The sequence below is a fragment of the Peromyscus eremicus genome, chromosome 4 (genome assembly GCF_949786415.1).
Source record: "Peromyscus eremicus chromosome 4, PerEre_H2_v1, whole genome shotgun sequence".
Classification (NCBI taxonomy): domain Eukaryota; kingdom Metazoa; phylum Chordata; class Mammalia; order Rodentia; family Cricetidae; genus Peromyscus; species Peromyscus eremicus.
In genome coordinates, this window is record NC_081419.1 from 87,583,232 (window position 1) to 87,603,012 (window position 19,781).

Sequence of the window (19,781 nt, forward strand, 5' to 3'; positions counted from 1 at the left end):
TCTGCCCTGGCTACAGTCCCTCCTTGGCAGCTCATCTCCTGCTGTGGCTTTAAATACCAATGTTATGTCAGTGACTCCCTGGTGTGTATTTTTGTCTCAGTCATGTGCCCTCAAATGCAGGCTTTTATATACAAAGTGAGCGTCTAGTTAACATTTCAAACTTAACATGTCCTGAGCAATATTCTTAATTTCCCTTCTCAGTTTTGTTCATGGCGTCCATCCTTACTTTAAATAAAATCTCTAGTCAAATACCTTCACCGTGAGACCTTTCCTTACTTCTTTAAAGAAATCTGAAAGCCGCCTATGCTTATGGCACCTTCGGATGTTCACCATTCAGGCTGGTTCTGGTGTCTTTTCACTGGAACCGCTCATCCCAGCATATCACCTGCTGTATCGCTGGAGTCAGAGACCTCTCTCTGATAGACACTTCAAGCCTTGAAGCTAAAATCTGGGCACCGGGACAGTAGTAAACCAAGGCGAAGAAGTCCCTGAGCTCTGTGACTGACTACACCACCTCGCCTACCTCCAATGGTCTATGCCGCTTCATCATGTTTTACTTTCATCCACAGTTCTCCCCCTTCCATCACTTTCCTTGACATTTTCATACTTCTCAAGTCATCTTATCTGGGTAACCTTTCCCAGCCCAGTATGCATTAAGGAGGCCCTACCCAGTGTTTCATGACACCACACTGTAATGTGATGTATTGATTTCCTAGTTTTGTTTTGGGGCTTGTTTTGTTTTTTGTTTTACTGTCACAGGGTTGCAAACCATTTCATGAAGAAGAATGTGGGTCTCGTTAGATAGCTGTGCCTAATGTGTTGCACAGTGGTATACAGCAGATACCCAGCACAAGTTTTGAATATATGAGTATTTATCAAATGTGTTGTCATAGTAAGGCTAAGACATCTTGCATCCCGTGACTTAAAAGCTACTTACTACAACATCCCATGTCCATAGGATGCAAAGGGCCATTAGAAAAGTGCAGTGGTGCCTGTCTTCCTCCCTATGAAGCATCTTTGCTCTGTACCATCTCTAAGCTCATTCCCGTTTCTACTCACAGCCCACACAGCCTACAGCAAGCAGTGTGAGCTCGGGAGGCTTTAGTGAAGTTGTGAGATGTCACAGAAGCCATCCTTCTCCAAGTCACTTGTTCTGTCCTTTTACCCTTGCCTTTCTATAACCATCTCACCTTCTTAAGGTGAATCAAACTGTTCCTCTCCTGTGAAAGATAACATATAGTTGCTCGAATCTAGAGTATCAAATAACATATCCAGACTTGTATCTGAAGAAGGCAGTTCTTTCCTCCAAGAACTCATTGGAGAGTTTTGATCCATTAGAGATGTGTGATCTGTCTATATCTGTACACACACACACACACACACACACACACACACACACAACAATAATTAACGAAGAAGAGGGGTGTCATGAATCTGAGAGGGAGCAAGCAGGAGCCAGCCCCTTTAGGGCCATGTGGGCTGGTTGAGAAACTAGAGACATCTGATATGCAGGATATCTGATATGTGACCGCGATGGGGATTACAACCCATAGGTTAAAAGCCACTACTCTAGAAAACCATACTTCAAGTCTTAGTCAGCACCCTCCCCACCCCCCATACACATCCCTTCCTCTTCTAGCCCTAGGCAACCCTAATCTACTTTGGCTTTTGATTCTTCTTATTTAGAATACTTCAAGTAGAATCATACAATACATGGCTTTGTGGTTGGCTTCCTTCACTTATCACAGTGTTTTTAATGGGTTATCTATGTTGCACTATATATCAACATGCCATTATCTTTATGCTCAAATAATTTTTCATTATGTATATAAAATGCATTTATTCACTCATCAGTTGGTGGATAATTGGGTTATTTCTACTTTATGGAATATGCCAAAGCTGTCCATTCAACATAATGTTCAATTTAACCTCAGAAGTAGAGGGACTATGTGTGTATTGGTAGAAAGTATCACATACATGTAAAAGTCCATGTAATAATATCTATAGTATTATGAGATAAGTACCATCCTGATCCAGTGTGCATGTTTCTAAGCCCTATGTTTCATTTTCTAATATACAGTTGCCCATTCAAGTTTTTTTAACCACTTTAGAAACAAATGTTTACTCTTGCATGAATAGTCATTAAGAGAAATAATTTACGTATGATACCAGCTAAATCCCAAAATCACAGCTAAAGGAAACATCTTTAATTGTACATCGATTGTCTGCAACTGGGTCTTTGGTATACAGTTGTCTAAATGAATCTGGAAATGTGGTCTTTGGAGGGCTGCTTAGCAAAAAAAAAAAAAAAAAATTGACAAAGCAGTATTCTTCAAAATCTATGCTATATGGATTTCTCCTAGAATAGAATTTCCTTTTATTCCTGTCCACCCATCTCTGGCCTAAGATTGCTGATAACACCAGCACTACCCATTACCACACCATGCTGTTTAGTGTTTATAGTGTGACTATGAAAACTCATGCACAAGAAATGCATGCTGTATTTTAGGAGTTGCATCATTTGGTTTTCTTTTTAAATCAAGTTGAAATCTCTCTTTACATTGCCTTTTCTATATAGCCTTTAAATATATATTGGTTTTTTTTTGTTTGTTTGTTTGGTTTTTTTGTTTTTTCGAGACAGGGTTTCTCTGTGTAGCTTTGCGCCTTTCCTGGAACTCGCTTTGGAGACCAGGCTGGCCTCGAACTCACAGAGATCCACCTGCCTCTGCCTCCCGAGTGCTGGGATTAAAGGCATGTGCCACCACGCCCGGCTAAATATATATTTGTGTATATATATATATATATATATATGCATGCTACGGATGTAGCTTAGTGCTAGACCTTCCCTCTAATAGGTTTAAGGTCCTGGGTCCCATCCCTAGCACTGCAGAAGAAAGGAAAAAGGGACGGAGGGAGATAGAGAAGATATGAAAGACGATATGGAAGAACCACAAAGCGGGACCATCTCATCTATGCCAGCTTTTAACAAGCACATGAAAATAATGGTTTATTAATTTAAAATCTGCTTTCTACTATCTGTAGAAGTCTATGTGTTGCTGCTATCCAAAGTAAGATACACTGTTTTGGTCCAAGCATATTATATTGGGAATAATGTTCAGGTCAAAGCTAACATCATTATAAAGTGTGTAGGTTAAGCTGTTATGCAGATTTTGATTTCTAAATACACTTTCACTTAAAGTTTATTTTAATAAAAGAACGTTTTGGAGAATAAAGCTAAAAACTGCTCATTTTAAAAGAAAACCCACATATGCATGTATTACTTGATGTGTGAAAAGCACTGGGCAAGAATATTTTGCTTCTTGTTACTAAAATGATAAGATGTGTCACAGGAGAGAAGAAGCCATATGTTTGTATGCAGTTCTAATTACTAGGTACAGCAATCACTATGTGCTATATAAGAAGCATCAGTGGCCACTCCCTGCAGTGTCCCAGGGAAAGAGATTAGTCTAGTTCAATCACTGATATCTCACCAATACCTAGTCCAAATTCATGCACGTCATAGGCATCTGTTAAGTTGATGTATTTATTCAATGAATTCCTTCATAATGAACTTCTTCAACAAGCATCATAGGCTCTTTTTTCAGCCTGAGTCCAGTTTCTTTCTCTCACCTAAACAACACAAAAATGTGCTATAAGCAAATAATTTGATATGTTGCTATGACAATCCTTAATGCTGGTCCTTTGAGCATGAAGACTGTGGAAAAGACCAATCTTATAAAACTTAAGAATGAGTAGAGCTGATACAGAACCATGGAACCATGGGAGTTCCTAATTGGGAATTAGGTAAGCAGAGAAGACAATTCCAAATTCAAAAAGCGTAAATCTTAAGTAAAATGTATTCTTGCTTTGCCACGTCCTGGATACAATCCCCAGTTAAATACACACACATACATACACACACACACACACACACACACACACACACACACACACACAATGGATTATGACTTAACTGAGTCCATATAGCAGTCTCAAAGTAATTAATAATAATTTCCCATGTACTTTGATACAAAAATACATATGATTTTTGACTAATTATATCAGAGTTTGACTATTATATCCTTCTAACCTATTTTTGCTTTTTAACATGCCTCAATGAACTTAATTTTTATGAGTCATAAGTCAAAAAAAATAATAACCAATCTGACTTTAGAAGTTTGACATTTGAAATCTTAAAACATTCAAGAACATACTTTTTTTCACTGCAAGAAGTCACAAGTACAAGACTTAAATGGGAGTCGGATTTTAGTTGTTCTCTATTATTCCATCATGTATCAGTTTACATTTCCCTCTTACAATAACCACTTATTAGTAGTCAACTTTAGAAACTAATGTTTTTTATAGTTGAAAGTTTTACAGAGAGAAAAAAAAAAAAGACAGACTTGGTTGGTTTTAATGTTGGAGGTCCTGGCACAGACTGTGTTTAAGGCAACTTTGGTGGTCTGGCAAGATTGTATAGTAGTCTTCTGGTTGGACAATGAGTGGCATTTACGAATTTGTCCATGACCTCTCTTCTTTGTGCGCCTCCAGTCTCCAGTGTCATCATTAATTAGTCTTAGGTCTCCCGTTTGTCTGTTAGAAAGCGTCTCGGGTAAGCCAAGTTAATAAATTGGAGTGTGTGAGCTGCTGGCCACCGGAACATGTAGCTGTGCAAGGGCAGTTGGAGGGCAGCCTTCTCCTTTGATCCCGGGGAGAGGTTTAATTCTAGCAGGCCGCACGGGAGGGTGCAGAGGCGTCCTCCAAGCAGACCCAGGGGACTGCTGTCATTTGTACTGGTTTTACTTTCTAATTTCAAAACCAGGAGGCTCAGAAATGTGGGGGATGATTTCACAAGCTAGCTCACCTTTTTGGGGAGGTGGGGGCCGGGGAGAGTCTTCAGTGGATTCTCACAATAGGTGGCAGGATCTCAGCAAGGGAATGAAAGGCATTGCTCCCATCTTCTAAACTGGAGATCTGGGCTGTGCCATTCCTCTGTAAACTGAGCACACAGCTTCTTCACCATTTAGTCTCCAGCCATCACACTGCTGTGGGATGGTCTGTATGTCAAATGTGTTGTTGATTGGTCAATAAATAATTCACTGATTGGTCAGTGGCCAGGCAGGAAGTATAGGCAGGACTAACAGAGAGGAGAATTGAGAGAACAGGAAGCTGGGTGAGAGAGAGACTGCCAGCTGCCACCATGACAAGCCGCATGTGAAGATCCCGGTAAGCCACGAGCCATGTGGCAAGGTATAGATTAATGGAAATGGATTAATTTAAGCTGTAAGAACAGTTAGCAAGAAGCCTGCCACGGCCATACAGTTTGTAAGCAATATAAGTCTCTGTGTTTACTTGGTTGGGTCTGAGCGGCTGTGGGACTGGCGGGTGAAAGAGATTTGCCCTGACCGTGGGCCAGGCAGGAAAACTCTAGCTACATCACACTGTAATCTTCCCACTGGGAAATGTTTCCTGACCAAGTGTGCTAGAGCCTCATAATAACAAATAGTATTTTTCAAAGTTGCTCGCTAATGCTACACATTCTACAAACTACTTTTATGCCTTATCTCATGTCCTACAGAAAGGAAGGTGTCCTCATTTTCCATAAGACAAAAAGCCACAGAACACCTGAGCCCAGGGAAGTCTTGGTCCAGGCACATAGTTTTTCCAGCTCTGTGACATGGCTCGTAAAGTTTGAACATTTTTTATGGGCATCCCATCTGTCACTGCTTCCAGGACAAAAGAAGAGCTGCAATAACCAATCTTTTCAATTCAGGAGAAGTAGAGGCCATGCTTTGGTGACTATGGACACAAGCTCTTCTTTAAGCTATACTTTGATTAAAAGAAGTAACCTTCAAGGAATCAACCCCATGCTTTCAGTTACATCTTATTTTCTAAATTGATAGCATGACATATTATTTGTGCTCATAAAAATGGTTCTAAAATTGCTACTAGAACTTGAATGTCACTGAGGGGTTTTGGATTTAAAGAACTAGGAGTTTATGCTGTGAGAAACCACATAGCTTCATGTATTCTCAGAGACCTAACTGCATATCAGGAGAAAAGTATGTCTCCCTGGAAGTCCATTGTCAAATGATGGCTCAAAGCAGAGATCATTTGTAGCTGGAGTTTTCCTGCCTGGCCCACAGTCAGGGCAAATCTCTCTCACCTGCCAGTCCCACAGCCGCTCAGACCCGACCAAGTAAACACAGAGACTTATATTGGTTACAAACTGTATGGCCATGGCAGGCTTCTTGCTAACTGTTCTTACAGCTTAAATTAACCCATTTCCATTAATCTATACCTTGCCACATGGCTCGTGGCTTACCGGCATCTTTACATGCTGTTTGTCATCGTGGCGGCTGGCAGTGTATCTCTGACTCAGCCTTCCACTTCCCAGCTTTATTCTCCTCCTTGTCCCGTCTACCCTTCCTGCCTAGCCAATGGCCAATCAGTGCTTTATTTATTGACTAATCAGCAACATATTTGCCATACAGAACATCCCACAGCACTTCCCCCTTTTTTTTTTCAAAAAGGAAGATTTTAACCTTAACAAAGTAAAATTACATATAATTTGGGAATTTGGGCGTAGCTTCTCTTACTACTTCCTGCTGGAGGGGGGCGCTGTATCTTATGGGGATACAAAGAAAATTTTAGGATTATGGAATAGTCCATGAGGGTGTATCGTCTGAGCCAGTTGCCTTCAAATCACTCTGGATGTTGGATCATCTGGGCCATGGTGTCATCGGAGACCTTTCAGGGGGTCTTGGCTGGTCAAATCTGATGTATCTTAATCTGGAACAAATCCATAGCCTCTGGCTTTCTGTGGGAACAAAAGCAGAGTCTCTTTTCCAAAGTAACATATCCTTACATTCTAATTTTGAAGTCAAGTTATCTTTAAAATATACATATTGGTTTAACTCAACATCTTTTACGACCAAATGTTTTTCTGCAGTTAAAAATCCCAAAGACAACACAATCCAGATTCTCTGTGTAATATTCTTTACGTGGCTTATTTTTTATATTAATTTTACTGTCTCTTTAAAGACTTTATTTTTTAAAACTATGTATGTGTTTATATAACTGTATATATCACCTTTTTTGTCTCTTTCAAGCCTACGTATATTTTACACACATTGTAAACTATTACATCTGAATCTGTCTTATTGTGAATCTATTGCTTTAAACTGCAGCAGCTGTGGCTGCTGGGTTCGCCCACCGCAGCTTCCCAATATGGCTACATTTACCACCAGCTCTGGGAGCTATTGTGGGTCTATGCTTTTATCCAAGCAGCGTGTAGTCCAGGAACCTCTTTTTTTGTTTTGTACCTGCAAAGGCTAAATCCACCATGCAGTTTAATGTGCCACTTGCAGAGGCCTCATTCCTGCCATGCGGCAGGTCGAGCGCACACGCTAGGAACCCACCAGTAGCTCAAACCAGCAGCTGCCGCTTATTTGAGAGAGACAATTAGGAAGCTGTTTTTAGCTCCGTTTTAGAATCTTTTTTCTCAGTTTTTAGGTGGAAACTCTTGCCACCACGTTGGACGCCAATCATTCAAAGTTTATTTGGCCAATTGCCTGTGCATTGATCTCCTCTAGAAATGCCCAGCCAGTATGACCATCTTTGCTACCGTGCTTATGCCTCGTGGGATGAGTGAGATGATGGGCAGTGCTAGGGTCATTAAAGTTCACTAAGTCGGGATCTAGGGTAGTGACACAGCCAGTGAAGTGCTTGCCAGATACATGAGGACCTAAGCTCAGCTCACTAGTACCCATGTAAAAGCCAGGCATGACAGTACTGGCCTGTGTAGAATGAAGTGTTAAATGGTCTTATTAATAAAAAACCCAGAGCCAGATATTGGGGTTAAAACCTGAGAGAACAGAGAAATAACCTCACCTCACCAACTCTGCAGCTTCCAAAGAGATCTACTTCTGTATACCCATGCCTATATACCTTTCTGTTCTGTCAACTCATTTCCTCTCCACCCAGCTACATCACTTCCTCTTCCTGCCCAGCTCTGTTACTTCCTGTCTGTCTGTACAGACCTCCAGACCTTTATGGTTAACTAGTGTTGGAATTTAAGGTGTGTGTCACCATGCCTGGCTCTGTTCCTAGTGTGGCCTTGAACTCACAGAGATCCAGACAGATCCCTGCCTCCCAAGTGATAGGATTAAAGGCATGTGCTACCATTGCCTAACTTCCATGTTTACTATAGTAGCTGACTTTTTCCTCTGATCCTCAGATAAACTTTATTGGGAGACACAGATAAAATATCACCACAGGCCTGTATTTCCAATGTTCAGAAAAACAGACATATATCGGGGGCGCTGGCAATTGGTTCAGTGAGAGACCCTGTCTCCAAAAATAAGATGGAGAGTGGAGAAAAGATAATCAGTGTCAACCTCTGGCCTCAACATGTGTGCACATACACATAAACACACACATTGAACATGCACACACACATTGAAAATACACACACAAATGATTTTTTTTTTAAATACACTGTCCCTTTTACATGGACTTGGGATCACCCATTATGACTTTCTCACCCTTTAGCCCTAGCCTGATCCCATAATCCAGATCTGTTTATTCTACCTTGTAAAGTGTGTTCCAGTTCTGTCAACAAAACCCTCTTATTTTTTCTCTTTGTCTTTTCTCATCACTCAAGCTCAAAGCACTTCTGTTTCACTGTTTCAGCAAGAGAATAGTGACATCAGGAGGTGTGTTTGCCATTGTCCAAATTGTTTGTCTACTTGGAAAACAGGAAAGAGAAATTAGATGATAGAGAAGTTATAGAGTACTTTTTAGAGAGAAGACCAAAACTGCTTTCAAAGAAAGCTAAAGATGTTCAAATATGTATGTTTGTTTGTTTGTTTGTTTTTACATCTTATGTGTTTATTTGCTCTGTGAGCACAGGCAGAGGGCAAAGAACACCTTTCAGGAGTTGATTCTGTCTTTCTACCATGTGAGCACAGGTATCAAACTCAGGGCAACAGGCTTGGAGGCAAGTGCCACTAAACCATCTCACTGGTCCCAGAAACAAATGTTTGAAATAGTTTGGCTGACTTTAAGTAAACTGTTCTCTGTATCTTCCAAGGTAGGATTTGTATTTTTCACCTTGGTTGTTTAAAAAAAAAAAAGAAAGAAAGAAAGAAAGAAAGAAAGAAAGAAAGAAAGAAAGAAAGAAAGCAGTCAATGTCTGCATACCAATGGGCACATTTCCCAGCTAGCTCTGGGATAGTTGTCGGAAGAGCAGTAGACAGTCTATTTAAGCTCTAGCCAAAATTCTTCAAAAGCAGCTATGTTGGTCGAAGCCTGAATCTCAGGATACTCCTTTACTGTGATCTAGTAACCCTGTCCTACAATGAAGGCTTGGAACCCTGAAAATGCACTTAGAAAACACACAAGATGGCTTCAAATCAGGCTTCCACCCCTAGCACCATCTTCTAGTCTCCCAGCATAGTTGACAAGTCTAGAAGTCTGAGTGCCAGTACTGAAAATGAAAAGTGTCAAGCCAAGTGTGGTACCTCCCTCCTACAGTATCAGCACTTGAGAGACTCAACCTGAGTTCAAGGCAAGACTATCCCAGAAAGAAAAGATGTCAGGTGACTACTTGCAGAGAATACTGAGGTGTTTGCTTATTAAAACAAACAAACAAACAAACACCAAATGGCTGCTTAGAATGTTCCTGATGTAAATAAAGGTTCCTCCCCAATTGCTTACTTTCAATTTGCCTTGTCTTCTTGTTATAGATTCTTCTAAGATATAAAGTATATGTTTCTATACACACACACACACACACACACACACACACACACACACACACACACACCCCTCTTGAGACAGGGTTTCATATGGTTCCAGGCCAGACTGGAGCACTCTATGTAGCTTAGTCTACCCCTACACACAAGTTCCACCTGCCTCTGCCTCCCAAGCTCTTGGATTGCAGGTGTACACTACACAGCTAAGTGTTTCTCTATTTTATTTTAATTAAGGAGCATGATTTGCCTATGATAAAAAAATCCAAGGTTTAAGTTGGTGTCTTAGACAAGGGTCTCTCAGTAATTTCTAGCCATGACCAATAGGTGAATCCACTGGCAAAAAGCATATTGAAACCACAGCAACATCTTTTGCTTGAGTTAACCACTCCTGGAGACAGCAAGCCCTTGATTCTTATGGTTCATATGTAACCAAATCAGAGCGTTCTGGTTCAAGGCAACCTGATTATCAAAATAGTAATTTGTTGTAAATTCTGGGTGTCCTGTTTGAAGCAAATCAAGTGAAATTATTTCATGGGTTAGTGAAGTGTTAGGTGAGTGGTGTGAGGACAAAGGACCCTCACTCCATAATGAATACTGGAGACTCAGGGGAGTGAAAAGTGAGGCAGATTATTTTATGATCTTGAGGAATCCAATCCAGCAAATTGGTTGCTTTCTGAGAATAGTATTTATTACCCTGAACTCAGGTCCCTCCCTCCTTTTCCTCATTGGTCAAGCAATCAGGGAGAGGGGTTTAGTCTTACCCATTACCTGCTACTTCTATTTGTCTATTTCTCCAACAAAACCTCCATGCGCGTTTATTCTACATTTTGTATCCTGCTTATTTTAAAGCTTTGCAAGTGCCCCACATCTGTGGGTCACTAGGTAAGCTCGGCTGTTAATGATTTTCTACTCTGAGCTTGTAGTTTTGGTGAGGAGAGATGAACTAGCAATTTCCAGTCAGGGTCCAGCGTTTTCTGTCCTGTTTACTGTGGCAGGACTTAAGCTGACTCTCATAACTTTCATCTTGAAAATGACCTTTGTTTGTTTTAAGTGAGAGGTGTGAAGAGCAGATACAGTACTTCCTAAACTGGACTGGAGTATCCATGGTCATGAGGATTCTTTAACTTGATAATTCCAGGCAATTGGATTTGTGGAAACTTCAGCAAAATCTTTTTCAGTCTATGAATCTGAAGAGGGCCTGTGACCTTTCTTCCCTGGAATCACTCCTTAAGTACATTCTCTGCTCTACTATGAGGAACAAAAAGCAGAATACTTTACCTGGTATGGGTCATAGATCATTTTGTGAATGGCTAAGAGGAAAACTGAATGTTTCACATATCCCTGTTCCCAAAGAGAGGTAAAGAATGTGCTATTTTTCCCATGGAGTTTGGTTAAACTGTGATTGACATGCAGTCTGTACAACTGATAACAGAACACTGTGCCCAAGCAGGATCTCAGCAGTATTTTTGATTAAGTCTAATCTATACTTCTCTTTGCAGCAAGTGAGCAACAGATGAAGTTGGTGTGCAAGGAGTCCCCAAAGGAGTATCTGCAGCCTTTCAAGGACAAGCTGGAGGACTTCTTCCAGAAAGGTAGGAGGCTTTCTCAGCTGCACATCAGGCACTCAGGAACCTTCTAGACAGCACTCTCTCTGTGGCTCCCATTGCCACTCAGCGCTGACTGACCATAGACAACACAACTGGGTCTATGGTCCGTCTTCCAATGGTGGTTCCATCCCCAGTGTAGATGGAATTGCCCTGTAGCCTTTATGTCACCTTCTAAGACTATTTCATACTTTTCAATCATTTATTGTCATTGCTGCTTTTGAAATATTTTGAAGGCAAACCTCTCTATCACTTTTGGAGCACAGGTGTCCTTGGTACATGCTAACTGACCACAGTGTGTATGTGCAAAGCTTACAGCACAGGTGTCTTTGGTAGATGTTAACTGACCACAGTATGTTTGTGCAAGCTTACAGAACAGGTGTCCTTGGTAAATGCTAACTGACCACAGTGTGGACATGCAAGGCTTACAGCACAGGTGTCTTTGGTAGATGTTAACTGACCACAATGCGGGCGTGAAAGGCTTATGTAGTTCCCCAGCTCAGATTTGTGGTCAGCCCTGACAGGTTGGTGAGAATTATACTCCTGGTCTCATGAGAATGGCAACTTGGAAACTTGAAATTTGTTGTTGTTCGCTGTATTATATTTTCCATTCCTTTACAGAGAGCCAAACTGGGGCACAGGGAATGTCACCATCTGACTGCTTGGCACCCATTGGCTCTTTGGGATACCCAAGAGACCCAGCACTTACTTAGAAACCTTTGCAGATTCTGTACTTTCCTCCATATTTTTGCTAGAACTGGGAAGCGTTTTATTGATCAGGGTTAGTGAACATGAAAATACAATGCTTTTACATATTTCCTATTTTAATTTCCTGAATTCAGTTTAAGATTTGAAAGAAAAATAAGTGTGGAGTTTTTGGAGGGAGCTTTCTTCTTTACTAGAAAGCCAGGGGAAATGCATGCGGGAACTGTTGGGGAAATTTCAACATGCTGTTTCTATTACTGAATAAGGCCACATGATACCATACCATCAACAAAAGGCTGTTAAGTTGGGTCAATTGACAAAGTATGGCCAAACCACCTTGGAAATTAGCAGAGAAATTCTCAGTCCATGAGTCACAGGAACTCCATCCCAGCTGTTCCCTCTGTGCAGACAGCACTGCTCTTTCCTCTGTGGCAAAGCCTTGTTTTTGTGAATGCAGAAGTCAGAGTTGGTCTTCCCCTCATTCTCGATGGGAGTAATGGATCAGGCTCAATACCATCTTGAAAACAAACAACAATTAAAATGTTTTGTTCTGTGTGCATTATTGACTAGGTAGGTTTTTTAATGTGACTCCTCAAGGTAAATGTGTTGCTTTATGGTTATACTATACATATATAACCTGTAGATGCTTTCATAACCAGAAGATACTTCTATTTGCTACCCTTAATTCATAAGACTGTTTCTTTTTACATATGTAAAATGAACTTGAAATGCGGTACATATGGCTTAGATCCTATACTTTTTAAAATTCCTATTATTCTTTATCTGGAAAATTCTAACATGTGTATATTGGAGTTTTTTTCTGCCTACATATCTTAATGGCCTTAAAGTCTTTCTTTAAAAGAGTCAGTATCTTGATACACTGAGAATTCTATTATTTTGTTGAAAAAAGATAGATATGAATGGGTTAAAACCTTGAAAACCTGTCATACTTTGGAAATTTCCTACATTTCTCAGCTCAAGGAAGCAAGACCTAAAGTAGTGGTCTAGAATTTTAAAAATTCAAGTATTTTGATGCTGTGGAATGTTGTTTTGTATGCTGTGAATGTGTGTTGCTCTGATTGGTTGATAAATAAAATGCTGATTTGCCAGTAGCCAGGCAGGAAGTATAGTTGGGATAAGCAGACAAGGAGAATTCTGGGAAGAGGAGGACTGAGTCAGGAGTCTCCAGTCAGACACAGAGGAAGCAAGATGACAAGGCAGAACTGAGAAAAGGTACCAAGCCACGTGGCTAAACATACATAAGAATTATGTGTTAATTTAAGTGTAAGAGCTAGTCAGTAATAAGCCAGAGCTAATGGCCAAGCAGTTCATAATTAATATAAGCCTCTGTGTGTTTATTTGAGTCTGAGCAGCTGTGGACTGGGTGGAGCGGGACACAGGAAAACTTCCAACTACATTTTGATCATATTGACCCTGCCACCCAACTCCACCCAGATCCATTCTCTCCATCCTCACGTTGCTACCTCTTTAACTTTTGTATCTTCTTCCCTTTTTAAAAAAGTCCATTGGATTCCGTTTGTGTTGGCTAACTATACTTGGGAGTGGGTTCTGCCCTTCCAGGTCACACCATTAAAGAAAATGGACTCTTTCTCTCCCAGTAGCTATCAAATGCCAGTAGCTTCTCAGCTATCAATGGGACTTCATGCCCACCCTAACCCCCATGCTGGGAATTTTGTTCAACTTGCACTTGCACAAGTCTTATGCTTGCTGTTACAATCTATATGAGTTTATATATGCAACTGCCCTGTTGTATGTAGAAAATACTTTCTTTAAAGTTATCCACCACTTCTGTGCTCTTAAAATATTTCTACCCTCTCTGCCTCAAATATCCTCAAGTCTTGAGGGTAGGGGTGTAATATGTACATCTCATTTAGGGGCAGTCACTTATCTCTGTATTAATCACCATCGACTAGAGGAAGCTTCTCTGATGATGGTTAATGGATGCTATGATCTGTGGATAGCAAAAGTAACTAGGAGTCATTTTAATATTATGTCTATATATAGAATAATAGTGTTGGGTTCTCCCTTAGAGCCTATAACCTATCTAGCCATGTATAGTTAACAGTGCCAGACATCATTTCCATTCCGTGGAGCACACCTTAGATACAATCAGAAAGTGGTTGATTACTCCCATAGCATTTGTGCTACTATTGCACCCATATCTTGTCAGGCCAGTGGTTATTATAGCTTGCAAGGTTCATAACTGGGTAAAATTGATGATTAATCTTGATGATAAAACTGATGATAATTCCCAGCATTGTGGATGGCACCTACCTACACTATGAAAGCTAGCCGGGATAGATAAAACTTCCAAGCAAGTACTAGATTGATCTTATCATCAAACTCTGGAGGTAACTAAGAGTGTTTGCAGTAGCCTGCAATTCTTGTGGGTCCATGGAACCATATTGAGGTAACCCACTTTTCTAAGTCTCAATACCCAAAGCAAACTCTAGATCCACCACCAGCTTCTCTGGCCATGGGAGCTTTAGGTGGGGCCAGGCAACAGAATATTTCTCCCTCTCCAGATAGTGTCATTGTGGATTTCAAATTGAAGATTGCCATTATCAACTTTAGTTCACTTTTTAATGTATAGTCAAAGTTATGTATTCAGAACCTGCCATATGTAAGATACTAATAATCCTAAAATGATTTATATTCTTAGATCCTGTACCAAGGACTTTCTTATTAGACAAAGATGGGCTATAGCCAGCCCTTTTTTAGCCAACAGAATGAAGGGAAGGTGAAAAGGATACCAGGAATTGTCTCAAATCATGTTTCAAAAAAATTATCCAAAACAAGACACAAAAAGAGTTTGAAGGGAATATTATACTCTATTTTTTTTTTGCAAACTTAAGAATATTGTGGTAATTTTAAATGTTCCCAACATGATGGGGTGAAAAGTCCACTCTGGAAGTAGCACATTATTATTAACTTATTATTTAGCTGGGTTTATAAAGACAACTTGGACTTGCACTGTCTGATACAGCAGACACTGGCCATGTGTTGCTGTTGGGCAACTCCAATATGGCTAAGTCCAGTGGCAGAGCAATAGAAACTGTGGAAAATCCTTTGTTTCTGTTTTCCTAATATTGATTGCATTGTAAAGTGATTGTATCTTCATTCCATTAAGTAACATAAGTGAAATATAGCCTTAGTATGAATCTTTTTATTCTACTTTTTAAGTGTAACTATCAGACAACTTAAAATTCTGTTTGTGGCTCACATCATATTTCTGTTGGAAGGTGTTACTTTAGAGCTATGGCCTCCATCTTCCTCCTTCTTCTTCTTCTCTGTCCCCCCTCTGTTACTCCTCTGCTTTGTCAGCATCATCATCACAGTGTAGAGTTTTACAGACTCACCCTGTACCCTCATTGGCTCTATGTCTGGCTGCCAGCTAAGGCCACTCAGGTGACGATGTGGCACAGTACCACATAAGGCCATGGTTTTGTAGTTCAGCAGTATATAACTGAGAACTACATGATGCAGAATGTTAGCTTAATATGGTTCAGAGGCTGTATAGCTTTGTTTATTTGCTGGACACACAAATGGAATATTTCTTGATTACTAATAGGACACTAAAGAGTAGTTTCTTTGTAAGAAAAAAAAAGTTTTATTTGGTTTCAGTTTCTCTTGGCTCCATTGTCCATGGACTGTGGTTAGGCAGTATGTTGGATGGGAACATAGAGAGAAGACAGTACTACTTTTTTATTTGTTTGTTTGTTTGTTTTTTAAGACAGGGTTTTTCTGTGTAACAGCTCTGGCTGTCCTGGAACTCACTTTGTAGACCAGGCTGGCCTCAAACTCAAGATCTATCTGCCTATGCCTCCCGAGTGCTGGGATTAAAGATGTGTGCCATTGCTGCCAGCTACTTTTTAAAAAGTGTTTTTTAAAGCTGTTTCTCTGATTAATAGAAAACATAAAATTCTCTGCCCACCACAAATATGCATTATTGACCTTGGATAATCACATTTTATGGCAATTTTCATGCAATTTAAGTATAATATTTATCTGATTTCACGTTCTCATAAGTAACAGCACTAATACATGGGCTTGTAAGGGAAAGATTGCTCTTAACGAAGCCTTGATGTATAGATCATGTGATATACCGCGGGGTCAGAAATGCTGAAATGTGAAATCTTCATCAGACTTGCAGTTGGTACAATATGATAATAAAACTGGACGTTAGGATCAGAGAGGAGGAATGCTCAATACTTTGGGGGAAAGCTGGGGATGAAATTTAAGAAGGAAATACTTTTTGTTAAGACTTTTTCATTAAGTTCAGAGGTGTTGCTGCTGTGAGAGGCAACAATCTCAGATGCTTGCCAAGAGTCTGTATGGTCTGGATCATGTGGAAAACAGGTCTTCTTTTCATTTCTTCCTCTGGCAACCCTCTAACAATGACCACCACCCTGCTCTTCAGAAGAATTCTTCTCAGACAGGTTAGGAAAGGTATTCCATGCAGAGGAAACACTGCAACTCTCATAACGATAAAGATGTGGTGTGTTTGGGGAATGGATGAGACTTGGGGTGACCAGATCATAGGGTTTATGTAAAGATTTCAAGACCTGTAAAGAGAAGAGAATTGCTTTAGGACTTAATGAAGAACCTGACCTTTATATTATCCATAACAGACAATGGAAAATCCTGTGTACAGGAATGACACGTGCATGCTGGGCTATGTGTCTTGCTTGGTGGGGGAGTGATGGGAGGCCACTTTTTCTTTTGTTGTGAAGAAATGTATTTTAACTATCAATAGTATAAAGAGAATTCAAGGAGAAAGAGACTTGCAAAGACCTAAGTTCAAATAATGGTGAAAGGAAAGAAGGAAGGAAGGAAAAAAGGGAGAGAGGGAGGGAGGGAGGGAAGGAAGGAAGGAAGGAAAGAAGGAAGGATTGTATAAATAAGCTCTGTTAGGTGCAATGCAAAAATAAAGCAAAACACGAGAAAAAGGTAACTCTCTTTCTTGCCCAGATAACTGGCTGGATACTTACAAGGAAGACCGTAAAATAAACTCTGGACATGATACCTTTGATATGCACGTGTGGCACACAGGTAGAGGTGCTGGGTTTGTGAGAGAGAGCTTCGTGACACTTCAACATGATGCTAATTGTCTACAAAGTTCACGCTCAAAAAAAATCTGTGACCGAGTTACAAAAAGAAATTGAGGGAAATTATAATGTTTTAAGAAGTTTACGAGTTTGTTGTCGGGCCCTACTCATGTATATCCGTAGCTGCCTGTGGCTACAAGCCATCCACAAAGGTAGCAGTTTAAGACATAGGGATGCATGTGACAGTCCAAAGGAAAAATGTAGAATAAAAAGGTTCCTCCAAGTGTCAGAAAACTGAGTAGAGGGTCATATTGGAAGCAGAACTGAGAAAGGATGCCATAACAAGAGACTGTGCAGAGCCTTTAGCAAGACAGCTACTTTTCCATTAGGGGTCTTTTTACTCACAAAATCTTAAGCAATTAGGTGATTTGGGTTTTTTTTTTTAAGCCTGAGAAATCACATGCATTGTGACTCAGTTGATAGTGATTAGAATTATTTGAATATAAGCAGCGATTCAGTTTTTGTAACAATCGTGCTGGCCTAATTTTCCATTTGTAAATCATATCCTGTTACCACACTGGGATGAGATGATGTGTTTGTCTTGATCATCCTTCCGTTCTCAGAACACCCTGAAATAGTGTTGACAAAGCCATGGTACTTACTCTCAACTAATTTTCATTTCCTGAGCCAAACAGAACTTTTAATAGCACCAGCTTTCTGGGTTTCGATCCCTGTGGTGTCTGAACCTTTTCCCTTCTCTTCCACAGTAGGCTCTTGTGGATGCCAATTTACAGTGCAATTTACAATTTGTTTTGTTTGAGCCCATGCTTTCCCACCCTCAGATCAAACATGGCCAATAATGATATGGCCTTCAAAACCATGATGCTCACATTAAAAGTCCTCATAAACATAGCAGGGATCCTGTAATTGAAAGAAGCCACAGAGCAACTGATTAGACCCTAGGTCTAGATCTTATAGGTGGTCTCTCCTTGTTGTTAAATTGGCCATTTGTGTTTATAGCTTCAGCAGGGAAGGCTGTAACTAAAACTGGCCCTAATACAGCACTCTCCCACACTTGGCCTTATCTCATGTTCTGTTGCCCATGAATGGTGATAAATTTCAACCTGACTGTGAATGAGCAACTCTGGCCCTGTTTTCTCTGTGGTTGTTTGACCAGCTAAGAGAATACTCCTGTTAATGTACAACTTTTCTGTATAATAATGCAAAACTCCAATAATTTTACCGAGCTAAAAATAAAACAAAAAGCAGTAACTGGTTTCCCACATTGAGTGCAGGCAGTTACGGTGTCCAAACAGCTAAGTATTCTACAATAGCTGAGATGATGGCTGTCTGACCCTATTCACTTTTCCTTTCTCTAGGCCTGTAATACAGTCTTATCCTGACCTATGATAAATATTTATCACTGTCTGTTGAATTTCTGAACAAACACCCTAAATGGGTGAAGTCCCTGGAGGGTTTTTATTTTCCCTCTGTGGCTTTCCTGTTTAAATCCTTTCAGAATTAGAGAACTGTGGTAGAATCTAGAAAGAGATATTTTCAGCCTAAATCCATTGTGCTGTTTAGGCCTCCTCCATATAAAAATACTTTTGTTGGATATATGCATACAATAAATTCTTTTTTAAAAGTCTTCAAGTCAGATAACATTGACAAGGGCCATAATCAAACCTCTGAACAGAACAACAGTGGACGACAAGCAGCCTCTCCATTTCAACCTCAAGGCCATAGAAGTGAAACTGAGTCACAGTTTTGGTGGTTGTGGAAAAGAGCCAGTCACGTGCAGTGTGGCCTTGAAAGGAAAGAAGTCTTCACACAGCTTGTGGAGGAAAGAAGTATGGCTGGGGCACTCTGTCACTCCTGGGCCAGGATGTATACTGGTGAATCTCCATACAACTCACAGAGGTGCTGGCTTCAGATACCATCAACAGAACTGAGCTTGTGATACAAGTCTCCGGAAGGTGGAAAAGGCTACTTTAGTAGAGACTTGTCTGAAAAGCTTGGTTTGGATCTACTTATTTAGTGATGTATATTTTTGAGCCCATTAGATGGCCCAGCAAGTAGAGGGGCTTGCACACAGCCTGACTTCTGTCCCAAGATCCCACAAGGTGTGACAAGAAAGAATAGAGTCCCAAAAGTTATTCTCTGATGACTCTTCACATCCCCCCTCATATGCATGTATAAATTATTCAGTGAGCTCATATTTACCCCTGGAAGAAAATTCTTCCCTCCTCTTTCCCTCTTGTCTTCCTCCCTCTCTTCTTCTTCCTCCTCCTCAGCCTTCTCCTCCCTCTTTCTTTCTCCTCCTCCCTCCTCCTCATACCTTATACTACCTCCTTCTCACCTTGATATCTTTAATTCACTGTGTAAAAGCCATGCAGCCACTTAACTCTCAGTAACTCTAGTTCTCTTTTTACTTTTTCCTCAATAATCAATTGCAAAAAAAAAAATGTCTAAATTCTTTAAGGATATTCATAGTACTAATATATCTGAAAAAATTAAAGATGTCTATAGACAAACTTCACCATAGTTATAATATTCCTTAAAGCTACTAGTCCATGGCTAGGTGGACTTTTCTGTCCCTCTAGGCAGTTCCCAAATAACCACACAGAGACTCATTATAAATTATA

The 19,781-nt window shown here is 40.3% G+C and overlaps 1 protein-coding gene across 6 annotated transcripts in view; it reads left to right on the forward strand.

Annotated features, from left to right (window-relative positions):
• Window positions 1-19,781, forward strand: part of Fmn1 (formin 1) — a 374,621-nt gene that overhangs the window by 282,243 nt on the left and 72,597 nt on the right. For all 6 annotated transcript variants that reach the window (XM_059261098.1, XM_059261099.1, XM_059261101.1 and 3 more), the window contains one exon: window positions 11,258-11,350. In XM_059261098.1, the coding sequence (XP_059117081.1) occupies window positions 11,258-11,350 (93 nt within the window). The remainder of the gene's footprint in view (window positions 1-11,257; window positions 11,351-19,781) is intronic.